This window comes from Emys orbicularis, chromosome 22, assembly GCF_028017835.1.
Source record: "Emys orbicularis isolate rEmyOrb1 chromosome 22, rEmyOrb1.hap1, whole genome shotgun sequence".
NCBI lineage: Eukaryota > Metazoa > Chordata > Testudines > Emydidae > Emys > Emys orbicularis.
Window position 1 is genome coordinate 8,484,693 of NC_088704.1, and position 23,524 is coordinate 8,508,216.

The 23,524-nt window shown below is 41.5% G+C and overlaps 1 protein-coding gene across 1 annotated transcript in view; it reads right to left on the reverse strand.

Moving 5' to 3' along the window:
- The window catches only part of UBR4 (ubiquitin protein ligase E3 component n-recognin 4), a 118,357-nt gene that overhangs the window by 78,186 nt on the left and 16,647 nt on the right, over nucleotides 1-23,524 (reverse strand). The window contains exons 18-39 of the mRNA XM_065421477.1: nucleotides 23,108-23,277; nucleotides 21,997-22,279; nucleotides 21,198-21,330; nucleotides 20,562-20,641; nucleotides 19,406-19,534; nucleotides 17,960-18,142; nucleotides 17,355-17,477; nucleotides 17,013-17,242; nucleotides 16,205-16,329; nucleotides 15,344-15,441; nucleotides 14,593-14,750; nucleotides 13,658-13,867; nucleotides 11,347-11,448; nucleotides 9,833-9,933; nucleotides 8,931-9,129; nucleotides 8,374-8,562; nucleotides 7,950-8,013; nucleotides 3,291-3,482; nucleotides 2,116-2,186; nucleotides 1,836-1,983; nucleotides 1,084-1,311; nucleotides 488-658 (exon numbers count right to left, since the gene is read on the reverse strand). Of these exons, the coding sequence (XP_065277549.1) occupies nucleotides 488-658; nucleotides 1,084-1,311; nucleotides 1,836-1,983; nucleotides 2,116-2,186; nucleotides 3,291-3,482; nucleotides 7,950-8,013; nucleotides 8,374-8,562; nucleotides 8,931-9,129; nucleotides 9,833-9,933; nucleotides 11,347-11,448; nucleotides 13,658-13,867; nucleotides 14,593-14,750; nucleotides 15,344-15,441; nucleotides 16,205-16,329; nucleotides 17,013-17,242; nucleotides 17,355-17,477; nucleotides 17,960-18,142; nucleotides 19,406-19,534; nucleotides 20,562-20,641; nucleotides 21,198-21,330; nucleotides 21,997-22,279; nucleotides 23,108-23,277 (3,387 nt within the window). The remainder of the gene's footprint in view (nucleotides 1-487; nucleotides 659-1,083; nucleotides 1,312-1,835; nucleotides 1,984-2,115; nucleotides 2,187-3,290; nucleotides 3,483-7,949; nucleotides 8,014-8,373; nucleotides 8,563-8,930; nucleotides 9,130-9,832; nucleotides 9,934-11,346; nucleotides 11,449-13,657; nucleotides 13,868-14,592; nucleotides 14,751-15,343; nucleotides 15,442-16,204; nucleotides 16,330-17,012; nucleotides 17,243-17,354; nucleotides 17,478-17,959; nucleotides 18,143-19,405; nucleotides 19,535-20,561; nucleotides 20,642-21,197; nucleotides 21,331-21,996; nucleotides 22,280-23,107; nucleotides 23,278-23,524) is intronic.

Below are 23,524 nucleotides of genomic sequence, written 5' to 3' on the forward strand. Positions count from 1 at the left end.
GTGCTGTATTTTATCCCAATTACCATTTACCTCTATGTCCTTAACTACTCCCTCTTTAAAAAATTGTTCTAAGACCTTGCATACAACTGAGGTCACACTAACAGGCCTGCAGTTTCCCAGATCACATTTTTTCTCCCTTTCTTAACCTAGGTACTATATTTTCAATTCTCCAGTCATAGGGTGCAACCTCCATGTTTACAGATTCATTAAAAATCCTTGCTGCTGGGCTGACAATTTCATGTGTCAGTCCCTTAAATATTCTTGGATGGAGAATATCCAGGCTCCCCAGTTTGGTCCTATTAAGCTGACTGAGTTTGACTTCCACCTCGGTTGTGGTAATTTCTACTTCCATGCCCTTGTTCCCATTGGCCACCCTCCCACTGCCCCCAAGCTGCTCATTACCCTTATTAAAAACTGAGGCAAAAGTGATCCCTCCCCTCAGCCCAAAAGCAAGCATTTGAATTAGCAAATCAGCCAGTAATCATACCATCAACTGATCAGTCATTTCCACTGTCTTGTCCAAAGTGTGCAGTTCATTCAGAGCCTGCTGCGCTCGGCTGCTGCTGCCCATGGCTGAAGCTTGTTGGAAGTTGATCTGAATGGCATCCATTAGGAAGCTCAGCATATCCAACACCAGAGGAGCAAAGGAGAAGTTGGCCTACAAGAAACAGATGTGGCAAGTAAAGCACAAGACATACCCATGAAACCTCCATCGCAGCAGCATTTCACAGGCCAGGTAAGTCTTTGAAAAGCAGTTACAGCACCGTTATCCTAATAGACAAGTTACCTGATTCTCAGTTGTCTAACTACCAGTACAGCCCACTATACAGCCACTCTGTACCAAACTCGACTGTTTCTTACCGGCATTAGACACAAAAATCCAGTGTTAACTCTCAACACAGAACATATTCCCTACACTAATACTGTACTGGCATAACACTAAATCAAAATGGTAAAAGTCTCTAAGTTAGAAGCACTGGCTACTGTAAAGACAGCTTTATTCTAGGAGAACAAAGAATCCTGAAGAACTACTACACAGAGGGATCCTGATGGTTGAATGAGATTTCAACGGGACAACAATACCTGGGATTGCAATTCCTCTCGACAGCCCTCAACATTTCGACACAGGCTGCTCTTCTTGGGTTTCTCTTCATCAGCGCCTTTCCCATCATTGATGGTGACCTTGGATTTATCTGCAGGGGAGCTGCTCGCATGGCGGATGACACTCTCAGGCACTCTGGGCTCACTCTGGAATGCAGACTCCTTCATGGTAGAGCTGATGCCACTGCTGGGAGTTCTCTTCACCAAAGCCTGGGAAAGACAAAGCAATATTGAGGGCCCAATCCGGTTTCCATTTAAGTCAATGACAAAAACTCCCAGTGATTTCAATTGGAGCAAAATTAATTCCTTAGAGTACATTTTCAGAGAGATAAGACAGCAATAACCCTGTACCCTACATGTCACTTTCCTTTTAGACGTTGTATTAGACAGGAAGTAACATTGTTGGCAGCTGGTGGGAAACATCAAAAGAGCAGAGATCTGGTAAGTGGGCAACATGAAGTTGACCTACAAACCACAAGTTAGTTATGTAGGTTCAAAGTCTTAATTAGTATTAAGAGATCTGCCAATATAGATCCTTTTGGTGAAGGGGGTGAAATCATTAAGTAGAAAGCTGCAAATTACAGGGGAGTGATGAAGCTTATTCTAAAGTAGACCCCTCCCATATATTGATATCACAGAATAACTATTGTGCAATATAAGACTTTGCAAAGCCAAACTTAGGCAACCTGTAATAGTTGCAGGACAGTTTAAATTTAGCCATGAAGATCCTTTACCAGGCAACTGCCATCTTCCTTCGCTCCACAGTCACAGAAGAATGAACCATATTTGGCGTAAGAAATCTCATGGTCCTTGTGACAAACTTTAGCACAAACCGTGCAAACACCAACCCCATCCACCATTTTACAAGTGTGACAGTGGTACCTGTACAAAAGAAACCAGACAGGTTAGAAACTATAGCCCCTCAGATTTAGCATATCATCTCTTCCCCAATTCTGAATGGCCAGTAAGCCCAGGCTGATATTCTGTATAAAGGAAGACCTGGAGGGCTCTTACCAGTGTTGGTTCATGAATTCTTTCTGTGTGATGGTGAAGGTGCACAGTTTGTTGCAGAGAGAATCTTCATCCTGTTTAGGAAGGAAGATCATTTAGTCAGTGCATTACATATCTACCTACCTACTCTGGAGTCACTTGATACAAAGGAAACCCATTCTCTGATAAATTCGCATTTGAAAACAGTGAGTTTTACCATCATCTAAAACAGCAGGCACCAAACAAAATCACTTCATTTTACATCCAAGAAATATTGGACAATAATTAAAATAAGATATTGGGGTCTGAATTTAAAGGAATAAATTACTGATGGCAGCTTTAATCTTAAAGAGACATCTAAAAGCCTACCCCAGTTAAATTGTGTATTAATGTAACAGAGTCAGAGAACCAGCTATATAAGACCAGCAACATCTTACTCAACATTTCTGCTCTCCGTCTTCAGCTCATCTCTGCTTGCTTTACTGACAAAAAAGTCTTTACCTTTGTCAACACTGAAAAACTAATCTATCTACACCAGAATGAGCTGGATTTTCTTCTGTTTTATGTAGCTACATTCTAATTGCAAAATCTTTATTGCTGACAATGATTTAAGAGAGAGGATACAGATGGGCTTTCAGATCCCAGGTTAAGATTGTCCAACATGAAATTATACTCTTTATAAGTCAAAACACAATATTTTTCTACATTTGATCTGGAAGCTGTACATATAAATCTAGAAGGCTATTGTGACTCTCACCACTAATCTACATAATAAGATTACAGGATTGTCATTCCGGAGCCTAGAAGTTGAGTCAATGTGAAGCAGTGGAAACAGCTACAAGCATGGTTTAGAGCTCTTCTGATTAAGAATATCACAAGATTCAATCATCACTGGGATTCATGGTCTGTTACTCTCCAATCTTTAAGAGACATTTTGAACTTTACGGATTACACTCGTAAGGTGTATAGCTACAGTAAGGCATGTATCTATGCCATGCCGTGAGTGCTAGACCACTGTGATATCAGAGGTAACTCAACCAATCACAACCCGTATTCTACAGCTAATTTGCATGCAACAATTTAATTGGTTGTATAAGGGATACTGTGGAGATGATGGATTACTTAGTCCAGCTGCCACAACCATGCAACAGCACTGGCTTTCAGCTACTAGTTGTGAACATCACACTATGAGAACTTACTGAGTCTTCAGCTTGAGAATCTTCCTCTTCCACTGCCAGCTCTTCCACCCAGTCTGAATCCACCTCGATAGCCCGTTCCTCTCCATCAACAGAAAGATGACTGGGTCCTTGGCCGCTGGTCTGGCTCAGAGCATTAGTGACATCAGCCAGATAAGAGACAATGTGGCATGTACACTCCAGTATAGTAACATGCTGCAAGCAAAAGTTTAATATGAGAAAAAGAGAAGGAATACTTAAATCCTCCTGCATCTATTTTTAAATGAGCACAAATGTGAAAATATCTCCAATTCTTAATGACACAGATTGTAAGGATTTGTGTTACACTCAGAAATTCTACCACGGCACATAACTGATTTGGGATTTGCAAGGTGGTTTGTGGTATTGGTACAGTATGGAGACAGGACATTTTCTCTAAAAAGTTTAAGAAGGTCTCTCAAGGGTGGGAGGCCTGAGAGGCTCTGATTTGTGGGCATGCATATTGCACTAGCTACTCTATCCAGTTCTTGTGAACTGGTAGGATACTAGAACTACCAAATACAAGTAGGTCTCAACCTCATGCAAGATGACAAGAACAGAATGGACAGTGGAGAGTAGATGACATCTTCAGTTCACTGGTGAATCACCTTTATTAGCAAAATGCCCAGAAAAGATCCTGGGATTTTATCCACTTGCAGCATTTGCATTAGAGGTATGAATCTTCAGTTTCAGGGAGACATTAAAACAATAATTATATATAGTCCAAAAAGGGCAGATTGTAAGGCTTTAATTTGGGCCTGAATCTACAGTGTATGCCTATTCACTACCATGTATAAAAGGAAGATCAGAGAATTTCCCAGGTGAAGATTTAGATTTTACAAGGTACCAAACACTTATCCAAACAACAATACATTTACTAATGGTAATTAATTATTTTAACCTGTGCCTGTTCCCTGAATAATGAAAATCACTAACAGTTTGCCTACAATAGAAAGTTTTGCCACTATACTGATATAGTTAAAGTGGCAATGTCCTCTTCCTCCAGTTTGAGCAGGGTCTCAATGTGTGGATGAGACGACGGTGTAGGGAGGAGGGGTTTAGATTTATTAGGAACTGGGGAAAGTTTTGGGAAAGGGGGAGCCTATACAGGAAGGATGGGCTCCACCTAAACCAAAACAGAACCAGATTGCTGGCACTTAAAATTAAAAAGGTCATACAGCAGTTTTTATACTAAGGGCTAGGGGAAAGCTGACAGGTGCGGAGAAGCACATGGTTTGGACAGAGACATCCCTTAAGGGAGAATCTATTACTGGAAATTCTCTATGTCCTAGTAAGGAGGAGAGAATGGAAGATAAAATATGGGTAGGATCTGATGAGAAACAGTCATATGAAAAAGAGTCCCATTCAGTAACATCACGTAATGGCAGACAGCTAAGAAGTGACAATTTTTTTTTAAGTGCTTATATACAAATGCTACAAGTCTAAATAAGAAGATGGGTGAACTAGAGTGCCTCATATTAAATGAGGAGACTGATATAATAGGCAACACAGAAACTTGGTGGAATGAGGATAATCAGTGGGACACAGTAATACCAGGGTACAAAATATATCGGAAGGATAAAACAGGTTGTGCTGGTGGGGGAGTGGCACTATATGTGAAAGAAAGCGTAGAAGCAAGTGAAGTGAAAACCTTAAATGAACCAAACTGTACCATAGAATCTCTATGGATAGTAATTCCATGCTCGAATAATAAGAATATAGCAGGAGGGATATATTACTGACTACCAGACCGGGATCGTGATAGTGACTGTGAAATGCTCAGGGAGATTACAGAGGCTATACAAATAAAAAACCCAATAATAATGGGAGATTTCAACTATCCCCATATTGACTGGGTACATGTCACCTCAGGACGGGATGCAGAGATAAAGTTTCTTGACACCTTAAATGACTGCTTCTTGGAGCAGCTAGTCCTGGAACCCACAAGAGGAGAGACAATTCTTGATTTAGTCCTAAGTGGAGCACAGGATCTGGTCCAAGAGGTGAATATAGCTGAACCGCTTGGTAATAGTGACCATAATATAATTAAATGTAATATCCCTGTGGCGGGGGAAACACCACAGCAGCCCAACATGGTAGCATTGACTTTCAGAAAGGGGAACTACATAAAAATGAGGAAGTTAGATAAACAGAAATTAAAAGGTACAGCGCCAAAAGTGAAATCCCTGCAAGTTGCAAGGAAACTTTTAAAAGATACTATAATAGAGGCTCAACTTAAATGTATACCCCAAATTAAAAAACAGAAAGAAAACCAAAAAAGATCCACCGTGGCTAAACAACAAAGTAAAAAGAAGGAGTGAGAGGCAAAAAGGCATCCTTTAAAAAGTGGAAGTTAAATCCTAGTGAGGAGAATAGAAAGGAGCATAAACTCTGGCAAATGAAGTGTAAAAATTTAATTAGGAAAGCCAAACAAGAATTTGAAGAACAGCTAGCCAAAGACTCAAAAAGGAATAGCAAAAATATGTTTAAGTACATCAGAAGCAAGAAGTCTGCTAAACAACCAGTGGGGCTACTGGACGATCGAGATGTTAAAGGAGCACTCAAAGACGACAAGGCCATTGCGGAGAAAGGAAATGAATTCTTTGCATCGGTCTTCACGGCTGAGGACGTGAGGGAGATTCCCAAACCTAAGCCATTCTTTTTAGGTAACAAATCTGAGGAACTGTCCCAGATTGAGGTGTCATTAGAGGAGGTTTTGGAACAAACTGATAAACTCAACAGTAATAAGTCACCAGGACTAGATGGTATTCACCCAAGAATTCTGAAGGAACTCAAATGGGAAATTGCAGAACCGCTAACTGTGGTATGTAACCTATCATTTAAATCAGCTTCTGTACCAGATGACTGGTGGATAGCTAATATGACGCCAATTTTTAAAAAAGGCTCCAGAGGCGATCCCGGCAATTACGAGCCGGTAAGCCTAACTTCAGTACCGGGCAAACTGATTGAAACTATAGTAAAGAATAAAATTGTCAGACACATAGATGAACATAATCCGTTGGAGAAGAGTCAACGTGGTTTTTGTAAAGGGAAATCATGCCTCACCAATCTACTAGAATTCTTTGAGGGGGTCAAAAAGCATGTGGACCAAGGGGATCCAGTGGATATAGTGTACTTAGGTTTTCAGAAAGCCTTTGACAAGTCCCACACCAAAGGCTCTTAAGCAAAGTAAGCTGTCATGGGATAAGAGGGAAGGTCCTCTCATGGATCAGTAAGTGGTTAAAAGATAGGAAACAAAGAGTAGGAATAAATGGTCAGTTTTCAAAATGGAGAGGGGTAAATAATGGTGTTCCCCAGGGGTCTGTACTGGGACCAGTCCTATTCAACATATTTATAAATGATCTGGAAAGAGGGGTAAACTGAGGTGGAAAAATTTACAGATGATACAAAACTACTCAAGATATTCAAGTGCAAAGCCGACTGCGAAGAGTTAAAAAGGATCTCACAAAATTGGGTGACTGGGCAACAAAATAGCAGATGAAATTCAGTGTTGATAAATGCCAAGTAATGCACATTGGAAAACATAATCCCAACTATACATACAAAACGATGGGGTCTAACTTAGTTGTTACCACTCAAGAAAGAGATCTTGGGAGTTACTATGGATAATTCTCTGAAAACATCCGCTCAACGTACAGTGGCAGTCAAAAAAGCTAACAATGTTAGGAGCCATTAGGAAAGGGATTGATAAAACAGAAAATATCATAATGCCTCTCTATAAATCCATGGTATGCCCACACCTTGAATACTGTGTGCAGATGTGGTCGCCCCATCTTAAAAAAAGATATATTGGAACTGGAAAAGATCCAGAAAAGGGCAACAAAAATGATTAGGGGTATGGAACAGCTTCCTTATGAGGAGAGATTAACGAGACCGGGACTTTTCAGCTTGGAAAAGAGACGACTAAGGGGAGATATAGAGGTCTATAAAATCATGACTGGTGTGAAGAAAGTAAATAAGGAAGTGTTATTTATTCCTTCTCAGAACACCAGAACTAGGGGGTCACCACATGAAATTAATAGGCAGTAGGTTTAAAACAAACAAAAGGAAGTATTTCTTCACACAACGCAGTCAGCCTATGGAACTCCTTTACCAGAGAATGTTGTGAAGGCCAAGACTATAGCAAGGCTCAAAAAAGAACTAGATACTGTACATTCATGGAGAATAGGTCCATCAATGGCTATTAGCCAGGATGGGCAGGGATGGCGTCCCTAGCCTGCCAAAAGCTGGGATTGGGCAACAGGGGATGGATAACTTGATGATTACCTGTTCTGTTCTTTCCCTCTGGGGCACCTGGCATTGGCCGCTGTTGGAAGACAGGATACTTGGCTGGATGGACCTTTGGTCTGACCCAGTATGGCCATTCTTTTGAATGCAGTTATACCAGTATAAAAGTGCTTATACTGGTAAAGCTTATTCTGGTTCAGGAAGGAAAATAAGCTATACTGCTATAAGGCACCTTTATACTGATATAAAGATAAGACTTATGATAGTATAACTATATTGTGTGTGGGGGGGGGGGGGGGGGGAAACACCCCTAACACTTATACCAGTATAACTTTTCTCATGCAGACCAGGGCTCAGACCAAACACTGAGGATTGAGAACTGCCTGTGTTTCTTACCTTTCCATGCATGACATTAGCATTCATTTTTTCTATAACGTTCTTTTGAGACAGGTATTTCTTGCTATAGGATAAAGGAAAGTTAAAAAAAGATAGTTATAGAACCAGCTCTTAAAAGTTATGAATTTAATCCTCACTGATCATGATCCCAAGTATTTAGTTTGTTAGTTTTACAACAGCATTACGCAAATCATTAAGGTAGTGGCCACTAAATCATAAAAGGAAAAGGGAAGGACCTCCATGGTTCCAATACAAGTCTCCATAAAGGCACTTATCCCAACTACCACATATTCCAACAGGTGGCATTCTGAACTATGGGGCAACCACACAGCACCCACTCGCTCTCCCCTCTCCACTATCAAACTCCCAAGAAGTCCAACACATGAAGATAATCAATCACCAACACAGGTCTCATTCTTCTTACCATCTGCCCAGCCAATCGACTGCCGCACTGTGAAGCTGGAGATGTCCAGCACCTTGCCCAGCACTGGCCAGAGTTGCCATCACAACCATGAGCTCAGGGAAGCCTGTTCCATCACCATTGGCCAACATTTCCGTTGCCATTGGTATAAGGGTACTCAGCAGAACAGTGCACACGCCTTCTCCGACTTGGCTAATCAACAAGAAGAAAGTTTGAGATGCATTAAATCACCCATCTACACCAGTTTAAGCTGAACTTTTCTGAGGGTATCTAAGCCGTATATTAGTCAGCACCAGACAGGTGCAAATTTTAACATGCACTAGTGTGTCGCGCATTAACTGCCCCATATGGGCCCTGCTGGCACACACTAAAAGTTCCCTAGGGTATGTTAATGTAGTCCCGTTTCAAATAGTACTACATTAATATATACTAGAGAACAATAGCAAGACAATGCCCTTACAGCATGAGAGATCAGCAGTATTTAACAGACTAGAAGGTGTCTATGGAATATGTATTTTACATTATATACTATTGATAAGTCACATAAGATTGTTCTCTACCTGTTTTCCCGAACAATATATGTTGTCAGAAGTTGCAGCAGCTGCCTGTTCTCTTGAACAACATCCAATTGATCTGAATCTTTAGGTGGTGACATGGTCATCCTGGTTAACCAGGCCTGTAGGCGTACAGGCTCAACACAGGCCAACTGGGCCAAGGAGCCACATAGTCGCAACAGACTGGGGTTAGGGCTCTTCTCAGCTAGGAGACAGAATTATCAGTGGTTGATATTGCGGCTGTAAATTGAACATGCCTGACGACAATTTTCCTTCTATTATTAAAAGCAAAATTCACTGGATTCCCTAAAGTGCATGCAACTGGAGACAGTCCCACAGCTATCCCTGTTACTATCATCATCATTCTAATTCTATTCCTCCATTCGTTCCCCCCAGACACTTATTCTCTCTCTCATACACTGGGGGTAACTAAATCAAGCATGACATAAAAGTGAATTGTGTAATTTTCCAGCTTGTGGTCATCTCTAGCTGTTCATATGCATATTGAAGATATTGCCAGACAGTCCCCTCATGCCTGCTCCTCCAGAGAGCTCAACAGTCTGCTTAGCAAACATTCACCTTCAAAAGAGGGATTGCTGAAATACTCGTTAACTCACAATAAGCTTTTACTACACACTGAAAGGGCAAATAGTTAAGGAAAAATGTGCACCGTGGGAGGCTGCCAGGGGAGGGACAGTGACAGAACTGAAAACTGAAGCTAGAGAGGAGGAGGGGACAGAAGACAACAAAACACAAAAGATGACTGGGAATGGGTACACGTAGTCTTCAGTATCTCCCAAAAAATTTTCTTTCAAGCATTTTCACACTGCAGGTCAATTTATGTAGAACAAGAAAAATGTTAAATGGACATCAAAGTTCTAATGCGGAGATTAAACACAGTCACTTACTCAACTGGAAGAGTTTGGTGAAGAATTTCAGAACTCTGTTACAGAATTTTGCGGAGAGATTTTCATTGGCTGTTGCCATCATGATCTGGACCAGTTCTCCACTAATTGAGCGAGAGAAAACAAATCATCAGGTCAAACCTTTCAAAAATGCACTCATCTCTTTTCTTCACTGTTATTTAGATCATCTTAGATGCCAGGGCAGAAACAGTTCATATGCTGCAGAGTACTTGGGGGGGCGGAGGGGGCAGGAGGAGACACGGACGGACAGACACCTAAACAAGATAAAACTCTAAACCCTGCACCCAGCACAGTAAGGATGGAGTACTGCAGGCAGCTACCTTCCATTCTTAAAATTCCATTCTTAGTTTCACCAGAAAAGAATGACAACAAAAACCATGTTGATGGGTTGTCCATGAAGAAGCAAAGCAATTACACGCCAAAGGGAAATATCAAACAAGTGCCAACACGACTTCCCTTCAATGTTTATTAGAGCCACATGGAGTCATGCTGTAGTCAGTCAGCTTAAAATTAAGGCTACTTAACAGAAGAGCCTAGTTAAAAAAATGCTTGCAGCTGTGAGGTTGAAGCAATTTCAACCTGCTGGTAAAATAATCACATCTTTTTCATATTGTCTTCTCCTCCACTCTCTGAGGTACTAACTCATGGTTAGGAGCACAACATTAACATGCTTTTTCAATCTGGCTGTATACAAAGCTTTCAGAGCAATGCCATCAGTGCTTTAGCTCCAAATTCAGAGAGGTATGCAAACCTCAGGAGCTCACAGATCGTGAGCAATCTGGTAACAAACCAGGGTTCTGTCACAAAAGGGCCAAAGCTGATTTCAACATCTTCTGTCATCATCTTCTTGCTTACTCTTTTCTCATTTATCTCCCATCCCAACAGTGCACACAAATCAAGCCAACTCCCCACATCATGCTACTTTAGCTTGGGCTGAACAAAACAAAGTAGAGAGCATGTAAAGGATGTCAATCAGCTTTGCAACTGGAATTAACTCTCCCCCCGTTCATCACTTCCTACACTCTTGCTGTGCTCTGCTGTCTTACATCCGCACTACCTTGTCTTCATACTCCAAGACAGGAAAAAGGCATCCTTCAGGAGACCAAGCCAATGCTATCCTGGGGTAGCACTGAGAGAACAGGTGCTACTTTACAAGTAAAACTGACAGGCAAATTAATACAGCCTCTCTCAAGAGGTTCTTTATGCTGCCTCTGACAAAACGGATGTATCCAAAGACTCACACAACCAGTCACTGAAATGATGACTAACTGAACATTTTATCTGCAGTGTCAAAGCAGAACAACTCTCTCTCTCACCTGGGAATCTTTTAACACTTACAAAATCCCACATCTCTCCAAAGGGCACATGTTCCTTGTGCAGATCATGTGAACTTTGCACTTTCCTGTACAGAAGCAACAGCATTCCACAAATGCTAAGTGTGACAAGACAAGGATTAACAGAGGAGAAAACAAGTCTGCAATATTCCATCACCTCACCTCTCTGAGAAGAATTCCTCCATGGCTTTCCGGGCCTGGCTGCTCTCCAGCTGCTTCTCCAGATGCTGCAAACACTCCTCCAAAATTGACTCATCTAGGCCACTGTGAATCAAAGATTAAGTATAAAGAAAGGTGCACTACCTGCTCAGTCTTATCTGTTTATTATTATCTGTCAAATATAGGATCAGAAACTATATGTGAAAATGATGGTTTGAAAATTTATAAATAAAGTAAAAAATTGATTAAGCCAAAACTGATCATGCCTCAGTTTCCCACCTTAGGTGGGCTCAACTCCAAGATGTCTTACAGTTGCAATCTAAGACTCTGGGTACTAACAAGCACAGATGGTTGTAGGGAGGCCCTAGCCAGGGCATTGGAAAACATCCAGATAAGAAAGTAGGCTCTCAGAATGGAGCACTACATTAAACAGTTTATAATCTCCTTTGGGGAGGAGGATTTAATAGAAAAGCCTTAGCCAAGGAAGAACCTTGGGACATGGTTCAGGAGACCTTTGAGAGTAATGTAGTAAACAACAAAAAATATAAAAACTCCCATAAAAAGGAAGTGTGTATTGAAGAATTATATGTAGTGGTCTTGTGTCTGCAGGACACAAAAGGGGTTAAGAAATCCTGCAAACAGTTAAAAGTACAGACTAAAGAGGCTGCAGACCATGACCAAGTGACGGTCACAGCATCAGAACAAACTAGCAAGCAGTTAACTTTGCAGAGGGCACTGACCCACTCGCCCCATCCACCTCTTCGGGAAGAGGATGATTCAGACGCTTACTGGAAAAGAGACAGAGTGAAACTTCATGGATTCACAAAGCACCAGTAATCTTTAAAGGAACTGTGGGTTGTTGTACTTAACTAAATGATGTGAAAATTTAAATGTGTTGTTATAAGTAAGTAGGTAACCGGCTGAGTTAATCTGATTTGTTGTTTTAACTGGTTTTATACATTATATAACATACGCTGTATGTTCTGTGCCACATGATCTTATTTAAAATTGTATTTTTGTTTTAACTTATTTGGGGCTTTATTTTTGTTGCAACAAAAATTAAGTTTGTGCATAATTAGAATACACACACTTTTGTGATCACACACTACTGATTCCAATGTTTCTCCCTTGTGTTATCTGGAAATACATCCTGTAGCAAATATTCTCACATTGCATGCAAAAGCCAATGACATTTTCATTCTCTAACAGGAAGTGTAGTAGATACCCTTCTGAGTTTCTTCCATCCACAGGGAATCAATGTTAAAAAGATGAAATATCATTATACATAATGTTTTTACCTCTGGGTTAGCTGGTAACAGTACCTGTTCTCCAAGGTTATTATGCCTGTTGACTTACAGAGGGAGAACAAGAAGGGAAAAGCCTTAAATCTATCTGGTTTGCAATGAGAAAGCTGGCATTAATCAGCCTAATTTAATAGCCAGATGCAAACAAATAAGGAAAAATTTACCAAGTGATTCTGATTAGCACCCCTAGCCTTGATCTCATGCTTCCTGTACAACTCCTATTTGTCTAGTAACAACCACAAATTATCCACGTTCAAATATTCAGCACTGATGAGTCCTCAGCTGGAGTACTATGTCCAATTCTGGATGCCACATGTCAGGAAAGATGGGGGAAAATTGGACAGAGTCCAGAGGAGAGCAACAAAAATGATAAGAGGTTTAGAAAACCTGACCTACGAGGAAAGCTTAAAAAAACTGGGCCTGTTTAGACTGAGGGGGGACCAGATAGTCTTCAAATACATTATGGTCAACTATAAGGAAGACAGTGATCAGAAGAAGTAATGGGCCTGATCTGCAGCAAGGGAGATTTAGGTTAGATACTAGGGGGAAAAAATAACTAAGGGTAGGTAAGCTCTGGAAGAGGCTTCCACAGGACGTTGTGGAATCATCATCATTGGAGGTTTTTAAGAACAGGTTGAACAAACACCTGTCAGGAATGGTCTAGGTTTACTTGTACAGCCCCCTTCGCTGAGGCAGGACTCAATGACATCTCAAGTTCCCTTCCAGCTCTACATTTCTATGATTCTATGTGATCCAACACTCAATTCAGGTCTATTATCAAATCCACACTGCTTGTTCAGATAGATATTTAAAGTTTCTGTAACTTGGATAAAATGTTGTTAGGTTTTAATCAGCAACTACAGTAGCATAGTACAGAAAAGAATAAGCTAAGATGTGGCCTTTCCATAGCACAAATAAAAACATTGAACAACAAATGGATCAGGATAATCCTGTCCATCTGGCTTGGCAGGTCACACAAATGAAGGGATACATCGTACGTGATTTCATACCTATTGGGGTCGGAGTGATTAGCCAGTATGTTATAACATCCTGTGATCAACTTCTCATAGACACGAGCCAGGAATTCATCAGACTCCGCAGGGCCCAGGATCCTTTCTAGGGAGTTGCTGCTGATCTCTGCCACACTCTCCATGCTGGTCTCCAACAGAAGGGGCAACAAGGTATGAATAACTTGTGGTGGGTTCAGTTCATCTGACCAGCTTGAAGGGAGAAGAGAAACAGCAAAAACATTTCCATTAGTACACCAGTAAAAGATCTACACAATGAAATAGCTGAGCAGGCACAGAGCTGGGAAACTGATCTAGAGGGAAGACTAGGTACACGTTAAGTACAAAGCCCTTTTCAAATAGTTGGGTATAATTCAGTTGTCCTGGCTATTCTCTCTTAACAAAACAGTTCTCCTCGCCAAAACTATATTTGAGTCACTATGGTATACAAGTATCTGCAATGTTTTCCTAGGTAGTCACTGCATCGTTTAGTATGTCCTCTAGACATTAGTGCAGTATCAGAACCCTGTTCTGTGCTTTGGGATACCTAGAGAATAAAAGTCAGCATAGAACTGTTTCTGTTGTTCTCCTTTCCAGTTATGCATTAATATTTTTAAGAGGACACACCTGGTGATCACAATCTAAAAAGCAATCCACACTGCTTCCATTGTTCTCCCCATTTCGTGGGACATGTGTTTATTCTGTGCCCCCATTCTACAAGAAGAAGGGGCTAAGAATTCCCTCTAGGGAGAAATCTGGCTTCTAGAGATCCAATGCCGAGTGGGTGGTTATTTTTCACTCGTATAGTTCCTGGTCTCAAATTCAGAAAAACACTGTCCTTTACCCAACTTTTTTCTCAACAAACAGGAATGGTCAGTTGCAAGTCATGTTCAAAAGAACAGGCAAAACAAACAGAAGGAACAAAAATGTTCACTTACACTATGAGGTCCCCAGTGAGTCTGACCAAGGAGAGGAGGGTATGCTTTAAAGAGGCTGCGAGGGGTAGAGTCTGGCTACAGAGTGTGCCCAGATGGGCAGCCTGAACAGCACTGATGTAGCTCTCTGCTGGGATTGTGTCATTCGCAAAGGCATTGCGCTAAAAAGAATCAGAACACATGTTCAGTCAGGATGAATACATACCACAGAAAGCACAATCTGGTGCCTAATAAATGAGCATATATGAATTAATACAGTGTGTCATTCAGTCTTCTGGCTGAAGTTCACCTTTTGGGTTTTTAAACCTCCACATTGTTGCCCTAATAGCTGCAGGATGGTAGAATTGCAGTCTGCAGAAGTTGACGGTGCAGCCTATGGTCACCATCATCTTAATAGTGTGACCCAGGGAGACTTTAAGCACCAACATGCAATCCTCCATATTGAACTAAGCAGCAGGGCTATTCTGATGGTGAACTGGAACTTGTTAATTTCCACTGGCCAAATCTCTATATTAAAAAGGGAAGGATGCAGTAAATCTGCTCCCTTTGTAGGAAAATTTGCAGCTCTTGGTTGTGCAAAATTTGGATACCTTTGCAATAGCAGATGACTCATGTCTAGCATGAGAAAGACTATTGCCAGATGTTTAGCTGTTACAGTTTAATGAAAGTTGAACAAAAAAATATAGTAGACAACTTTCCCACCAAGTTACATAGTTAGGGCTATTTCAGGGCCTTTACATAGGACTGGACTCACCCATGAACCAATGTTTGGAAACTCATTAGTATGAATGTTGTTCCAGGATTCACACAAAGCCTGCACTGCTGATGGCAAGTTCTGTACAAGTGTTGGGCCTGCAATCAAATGAGACAGTAAAAATAAAGAATTTCACAGGGGCTGACAGGGAAACTGGAATGCAGTAAGGCCCTGTTTAAAAAAAACAGAATGTTTCCAACTGAATTAGGTAAGTTAACTTTGATGGGAAAGTGGATAGCTAGGTTTGTCTGAACTGTAATACTGGTGGTGAGGCTGGTTTCACATTCTTCTACAATAAGTCACATTGGTCTTAAGAAAATAAAGCCTGCATTATCCTCCACAGCCTCAGGCAACTCAACAGTCATGCAACAGACAGTTCCTCCAGTGAAAAGATGTTATTTCAACAGTATTAACTTGTCAAAATGCTTTAATCAAGTGGTTAACCAATAACAATCCCTCCTGTGAGGAATTCTGAAAGTTTCACTTGCAACACAGTATACCGCCTATTCCATAAGTGAACATTCAAGCAGTGAGAATCCAGGGAAATTCAAAGGATAGCTATGCCAGCAGAATGCCAACACAGCTGCAAAGCCATTTTAATGCTGTCTGGACTTAACCTAGTTATTGTTTTCATGATTTCCCCCCAGACTGCTGCACTACTACTACTTCTGAATCCACAGGTGCAAGAACCTGACTGAACTATACAGAATCAATACCCCAGTCTGTGAGGTGATGGATGGGGGGGCGGCAGGGGAGTGAACCTTTTACCAGCACGGCTTTGAAGCTGAACCTTTACAAATATTGTATCAAAAAAATCTCCCTTAAATTTTGGAACACAGCTAAACTCCACAAGAGCCTTACCCAGAGTATTTGATTTGCAGCGGCTAGATCCAATAGCCAGGACAGCAGCATATCCCCGAAGCTTCTCTTCAGAAGGTTTGTTCTCAGTGGACCCCTCTTCAGAGAGGCTCTGCAGTAAGTAAGATCTGTGTTGGGGGTGGAAAGGACTCATTTCAGCAGACAGCTCTGCATTTCAGAACTCACATGCCAATACAGTGACAGATGGGAAGGCAAACTTCAAGAACCAACCCTCTGAATTGTTATCCCATAAATCCTACAATACCATTCCACGAGTTCTGGGCTTTTAAGCTCCTTTAAGTCACTTACCAATAGAAGTGGCTGCTCGGGGGGGGGGGGGGGGGAGGAGGAGGAGGAGGAGGAGGAGGGGAAAGCTGCTTTACTTTCACTTTCTTCTGCACAGGAGCCAAATGCAGTTTAAAAGGCTTTGGACTCTCACTGAACAATTAAACCACCTCACTTCCAAGTCATCCTGACAGTCACAAGAATAACTCACTGAAATAACCCTGTGCTGCTCTCTCTCTTTCAGGGTGTTAGGAAGAGATTTCATCTTCAGAGATAAAGCTGTTTTGCAGCTTGTAGGAAAGTCTTGAAAGATCAGATAGTAGATTACTTGAAAAAGAATAATAAAACCTATGGATTTTAGACAGTTTACTGATTTAACATGGCACCTTCCATGTGATATAAGATAGAGCCATCATTCTGGACTATAAAAAGGAACACTACAGGGATGGGGAGCTAACACAAAATGAAGAGCCAAGTACAGAAAAGAAAACAATATCCCTCTAGAGGGGCTACGTCAGCAGCGTACCTGGTGAATGTAGCATAAGTGTCAATAAGCTGCAGCGTAGCAGGCAGCAGATTCTTGGTTATCTCAGATGATTTGTGTGGGTCGGTTTCTGCAGCTAGTTTGGAAAAATGCTCATCTAGAGAAACTTGGATCTTGGAAATTGCAGCATCAAGGGTATAAATGGACTGCAAGCTGGGAACCTCATGTAGCTGGAGAATTGTGGTACAGTCGATCCCACAGAAAGAGGAAATCTTAAAATAGAATGACATTTAAAATAGAAATGACATTTACAACAGCAATGTGCCACACAAAGATCAATGCTCCACACCTGCTTATATGTATCCAGTATTCATACCAACTTACCTGTCTAGCAAAGTACTCCTCTGCTATTTCCACATCATATTTCACTGAGCTGCACTTGGTAGATGCCAATTCAATGAGAGAAGCAGCATGTTCAGCTTTCATGCCCTGTTTGATAAGGTGATCCTGTATGTATTGCAGAGAATGATTTAGCATCACATTTAAGGGAATATAGAAGGGCTGTGGAATTTACCAATTTATGAACCACCACCATGCTATGATACTTGTGGGGGGGTTTTAAACCCCCATTTCCTGCCACCATGCAAACATTACAATTCCCATATGCACTGAACCAGGCAGAGATTAAAATGATCATTGTTCATCTTAAAAACACCTGCTAATGTTGTTTAATATGATAAAAAGAAGCTATAAAACAAGACCAAGAACTGGTTTAATTTCCTCAGCTTCCCTTGGGGAGATGAAAACTACTTTTGGTACACCTAGCACAGTTTATATTTCCCTCCTCTTTAAGCTCTGACACACATTGCTACAATTTCATTTCTTACTCCTGACACAGATCATTACAGCTCTGGAATTCGTGCTGTTGTGCTAAATACTAATAATGTGTCAAAAACCCTACATTGTAAATTCTAAAGAAAGGACTGTACCTTGATCCAGCTGACATAGGAGCTGATACGTAAGCGGGAAGACCAGCGCAAAGTGTGCAGGATATCACATTCACTCATCTCCGGTGTGTTCATGGCCAGCTGATTCAAGTAGTTTTTGGATGGAGGCAAAATCCCCAATATCCGCCACAGTATCAAGAAATAGTATTGAAGCGCACAGGCCTCCTAAACAAAGACAGTGGAGGATACATCAGGAAGCAAACATTTACAATCAACCTGCTTCAGCTGTGATCCTATGAAGGGCTCCTAAATGTGTCTGCATGTGGAGGTAGTGTCCCAGAGATAAGAGCAAGTGGACCATACTTCCATTTCATGCTGGTTTTGTGGCACAACTTTTCTTATCTCACCTAATTCCCTGTCAAGGGGCATAAAATTCTCATCTAATCTAATCACATTCAAGCCAGACCTTATGAATGCATTTGGGAGGTATGGTGATCCAGAAGTTCATTATACATTTTAAAAGCAACTTAGCATTATGTATTATCATTTACCAATAAAAAACCAGGAAAGGGCCAACTTTGAGAACCATCTCACAGCCAGCAGCTTGACTTTCTCAAACCTAGGACATTTTGCACAATTTATATTTTTCAGCTGAAATGAAAACTGAAATATTAATCTAAAACGTTACATTTCAAGTGTCACCAACTAGCTTACTGCTTTACCAACACAAACAAAAATCACTCAAGTTCTTCCCCATTCTACTATGGCCACAATAAATCCAACTAATGCACTTCAGGCCAAAAGATCCAAATTATTCCTTTAGGCAGCTGGAAAACCTTGAAGCAGACCCTGAATTATAAGCTAGACACAGGAGTGCATCTTGTTATTGACTGTCACAGGATGGGATGGCCCTTAAAGGGAGGTGGGCTTAACCCTACCTATAACTAATTAGCTGCCATCCATGTGAGGTCGGGGATCAGATGATTGATAGCCTGCAGGTCACCTGGTCTTCAGATAAAAGGCCATCAAGCAGCTCAGTTAAGGAAGAGAGACCTGCAGGGAATAGGAAGGCCGCTGCAGGAGACCCAGAATCAGGAGAAAGGATCTGGAAGGGGAATCTTCACACCAATGAGACAAGGGATCTGCCGCATGGAGAGGCGCAGAAGCTTTACAAGGAACAGACTGCAAGACAGGCCAGGCAACAGGACCTAATTAATCTGTTTTGGTTTGAATAAACTCCTCCCTGAAGGAAGGGACTGAATTTCTGCCATCACTGGGAGCACGTTACTTGATGCACTGGCTGGTGAGGAGTTGGCCCAGAAGCTTACATTGATAAAATATAAGACAACTGTTTACCAGGAAATGTAAAGCTCCAAAATCCAATTTAGTAACTATTGCCCAGATTCTCTGTATAAAATGCAGCGGCACAGAGCCACTCTCTTTTCTCAGCAGGGAGAATGTTATAGCAACACATACATATGCCCTTACCAGTGCAGTGACGTTTTTGTTTTCCTTCCTCCTGAGGGTATCAAACTGGGATCCAGCTGCAAGTAGTGAGGTCAGGGCTGCATAAAGCTCATCATACTTCATTGTCCTAGAGAACAGGACCTCACAAACCTATTGAAAAAGCCAAGTCAGAATTGTTTCCTCCTTGGTGGCACAGCTTCCCATCCACAGCCAGTTCAGATCCTCTCCCAAATATTGTAAAAATATATCACACACTCCCAGCAAAATAACCCCGGAGAAGGTGTGTCAATCTGCTTTTCCCAGTCAGAGTCTTAAAGATGCTTTAAATGTGTGCAAGAAAGGAACACATTTTGGATGTACAAACAGAAACCTTGGTGTACATGGTAAACTGCCCCATCCAACAATATGTTATCTTCTCTTTTGAGCTGCAGAAATAAGAGCTCTAGTGAGCAAAGACAGCAGGTGTAAAAAAGCCAGAAAGAACATGGGGCAAACTGATGCGGAGACAACTCCACAGCCAGACACATTTCTATAAGCAGCACTGAGAGGTAACTTGAATATGATGGAGCGCTTGGTATTGGCACATCTGACAGAATCAAGCTACTACAGAGACAGAAAAGTTCTCGGCTCTTTTCAGTCACAATTTACTTCTATGCAACACAGGTGGACTTTACATATCCCACTGGGCAAATCACTGCAAGAATATATGGGCTAGGTGAGCTGGGATTATTTCACCAAATATCTGCTTTCAAGTTAGGATCTGTACACTGTTTAACTATAAAGCAGGGATTGGCAACCTTTGGCACGCGGCTCGCTTGCGTTAGCACCCTGGCAGACCGGTTTGTTTACCTGCCGCGTCCGCAGGTTCGGCCGATCGCAGCTCCCACTGGCCGCGGTTCGCCATCCCAGGCCAATGGGGGCTGTGGGAAGCGGTGCGGGCAGAAGGATGTGCTGGCCGCCGCTTCCCGCAGCCCCCATTGGTCTGGAGCAGCGAACCACGGCCAGTGGGAGCCGCGATCGGCCGAACCTGCGGACGCGGCAGGTAAACAAACTGGCCCGGCCCGCCAGGGTGCTTACCCTGGCGAGACGCGTGCCAAAGGTTGCCGATCCCTGCTATAAAGTATTCAAACCCTAACATAATACAGGCTCAGAGAAAGTCTAACGAAATTCCAAGTACCATGTTATCTAGGCGGTTCAGGTCATCTTCCGATGCTTCTGGTGACAGGATGCAGTAGAATCTGGGCTGTGGAACTGCATCTGGGACACAGATACCAAAGGTATAATTCAAAGTTAAATTTTAACAATTGAAGAGACTAACAATACTGCTGGTATATCATCATTGGTAATTTTTCTTCCTCAAAGACAACAAGTCACTTAGAGAGTAAAAATCTGCTAAATAGACTGTCTATATGTTACATCTATACACATAAAGGGGTGCACAGATTAACTGATTGATGCATGTCTAGCGATTGAGTACTTTTTCCAGTTTAAAAATAAACATTATAAAAACTGTAACATATTCCTAAATCTATCTAGCACATGGAGGAAGGCATGTTTTGTTCAATAAGCAATGGCTGGGCAATGCTAGAGGTCTGCAGGTTTCCTCCATCTCCCCTTCTGTGTAAAATTACAAGTAATTTATTCATAACAAGCCTGGTATTTAGTCGAATGTGTCTTAAACCACACTCCAAAGTTGCTGAAAGGGACTTCTTTGACTTTGCTCTGCAGCACCACATGCTGGAGCGCTCATTTATTATGCAACCACAACCCCACGGCTAGGAGTAAAATTTTACTGAACAACTTCCCTTCTGACCTGATGAGCAGTGTTTGGTCCAGTTTTCTTCTACTTCTTTAAATCCATGATATAGAGGGACAGAGATTCTTCTACTACTATCCTGGGATCCACTCACCCAGCCAAAGGGTTGGGTTAGCAGATTATACTGTACCTATGTAAAAAACACAGAAAACAACTGGTTATAAGAAAAATATACAATCCCCTGCACTAAAACACATGAACTTTCCCAACTTGTGAGGAGTCAGAGATAGCACTGAGCACACAGCTGGAGACTGTTTCATACTTTTCAGTCAGTGGAGTAAGACTACTGTCAAGATACTAAGGAGATACTCCAGAGAATAGTCTGCAAAACATTGGCATCTCATTAATCTGGAACAGTGCCAAAGACTGAAACAATGCAACAGAGATGAGCTAAACTCAAAGAACTTTACCTGAATGGTATATGAGAATACATGCAATAGTAAAAAGGCACTTTTAGGCCTCTATTCTTATTAGAAAGAAAGCAGGTTTACTGCTCTGGGCTTTGCCCTACTAGTAACCCATGCTGCCCAGCATGTATTCACTTATAACAGTAGTTATGAGTACAAAGCCACATAACACACCACCCAAATCAGCTGCTGGAAATTAACAGCTCCAATTGTGTCGCTAACTGAATGTAACCTTGCATGCTGTTAGTGAAATCAGAACAAGGAGTTACTGGAAATGCCAAAAGGGAGACACATAGGAACAGGAATACAACAAGGAGACTACCTGGTTTAGGTCACTGCTGAGTGATTATTTGATTAAACACTGGAAACATGCATCCTCAATCCCTTACCTGTTCAAACAGGTATACAGGAACTTTGGAATACTGATGAAGCAGGTAGTCGAACACCAGTAGAAGGCGAGCCAGAATAAGGGGCACAGACCGCAGCTGGGAGTCCATGTTCACAGTCAGTTCCAGGATGGTCTGGATACAGAGGGTCAAGATAGACCTCCGGCCTTTCTCGGAGAAGTTGTGGAAAATAAGCAACAGCAGCTGGAGGTGCTCAACATTCAGATCTTCTGTGTCATTAGGAAGAGTTCCCTGCAGAGCATTTTGTTTCAGTGTGCCCACAAACCTGCCAGCAACAGGAAAGAGGTTCAGTAAGAAGTTTGTTCTTTTAAAGAGTGATCCATAGATCACACTATTGCAAGGGGACTTTCACCGAAGCAAGCGAGCTGATTAAGATGCACATTTTAATAATGATTTCTTTCTACTTGATCAAACAGTGCAACTAGAGTCTTGTTTATGACTTCAGTCTTACTATGCGAATATTGCGATTTCACAAATTAACCATAATTTCACTGAAGCATGCATTAAAGTGAGACCGTGGAAGAGACTTTATGCCCTATATAAACACAAACAGCAAAGAACTTTTGAAGAGAAATATAACAAGCTAAAAAAGAGAAAGATGTGCTTTTGCCCCAGCAGGAAAGGCTATAAGTCAGCCAAACCACACCAGACTATTGTACAGTTTCACATTTAAAGACAAGTACATAGGGATCAAGGCTTGGCAGAAAGGAGCTCACATACCACAATGATGGTCTTGGTATGAGGCACCAAAATAATGTGATTATTGCCTTTTCTTTTTAAAATCAGTGCTGCTGGAGCCATTCTATACTCTACTCATCCAGGTCTTGATACTTTAATAAGTGTTCCCACTCCCTATTTTCATCCAGGGGCTGAATCTTCCCGTCTAAGACATTTTTGAAGAACTCTATCTTTCCCACCTCTCCCCAAACAAATCAACTGGATCTTCCAAGCTTCACATCCTTCCTCTCTAGGATTTTCCTATTTTTTTAGGATAAAATGTCTGGTCGTTGGATTAATCTGTCCAGAAGAAAATACCATCTCCTAGGAAATTAGCAGGTCACTTATTTTTAGTCATGATATAACATTTTCTTACCTCTCCCAAACTTTAAGGCATTCTGGGACGTCAGGGTCTCCCTGAGCACTGGCTTTGTGCTGCCAGATAAGGAGAAGCCGAGACAGCACAGACAGACTCTGAGGATGGATGTACAGAGGCCATGGTCCTTCAGAGAAAGGGGCTATTCCCAGCTGCTGTAGAAGTGTGTTCTGGCACAAGACAACAGATACACATTTGAGAGGAAAGCCTTACACGTTGCTTTAAGTAACTACAAGACTTCAACAATCCAAAGGTGATAATAAATGATAGGGCTCTAAGTGGATATATATAGGGTTAATGCTGTGGTATTTCACCTCTGTAAAGTTACATTATTTGGCACATGCACTAAGTAAAATATGACATAGGCATTAAGTGAAGTTACGCTGAGGGGCTTTTTTTTTTTTTTTTTTTTTTTTT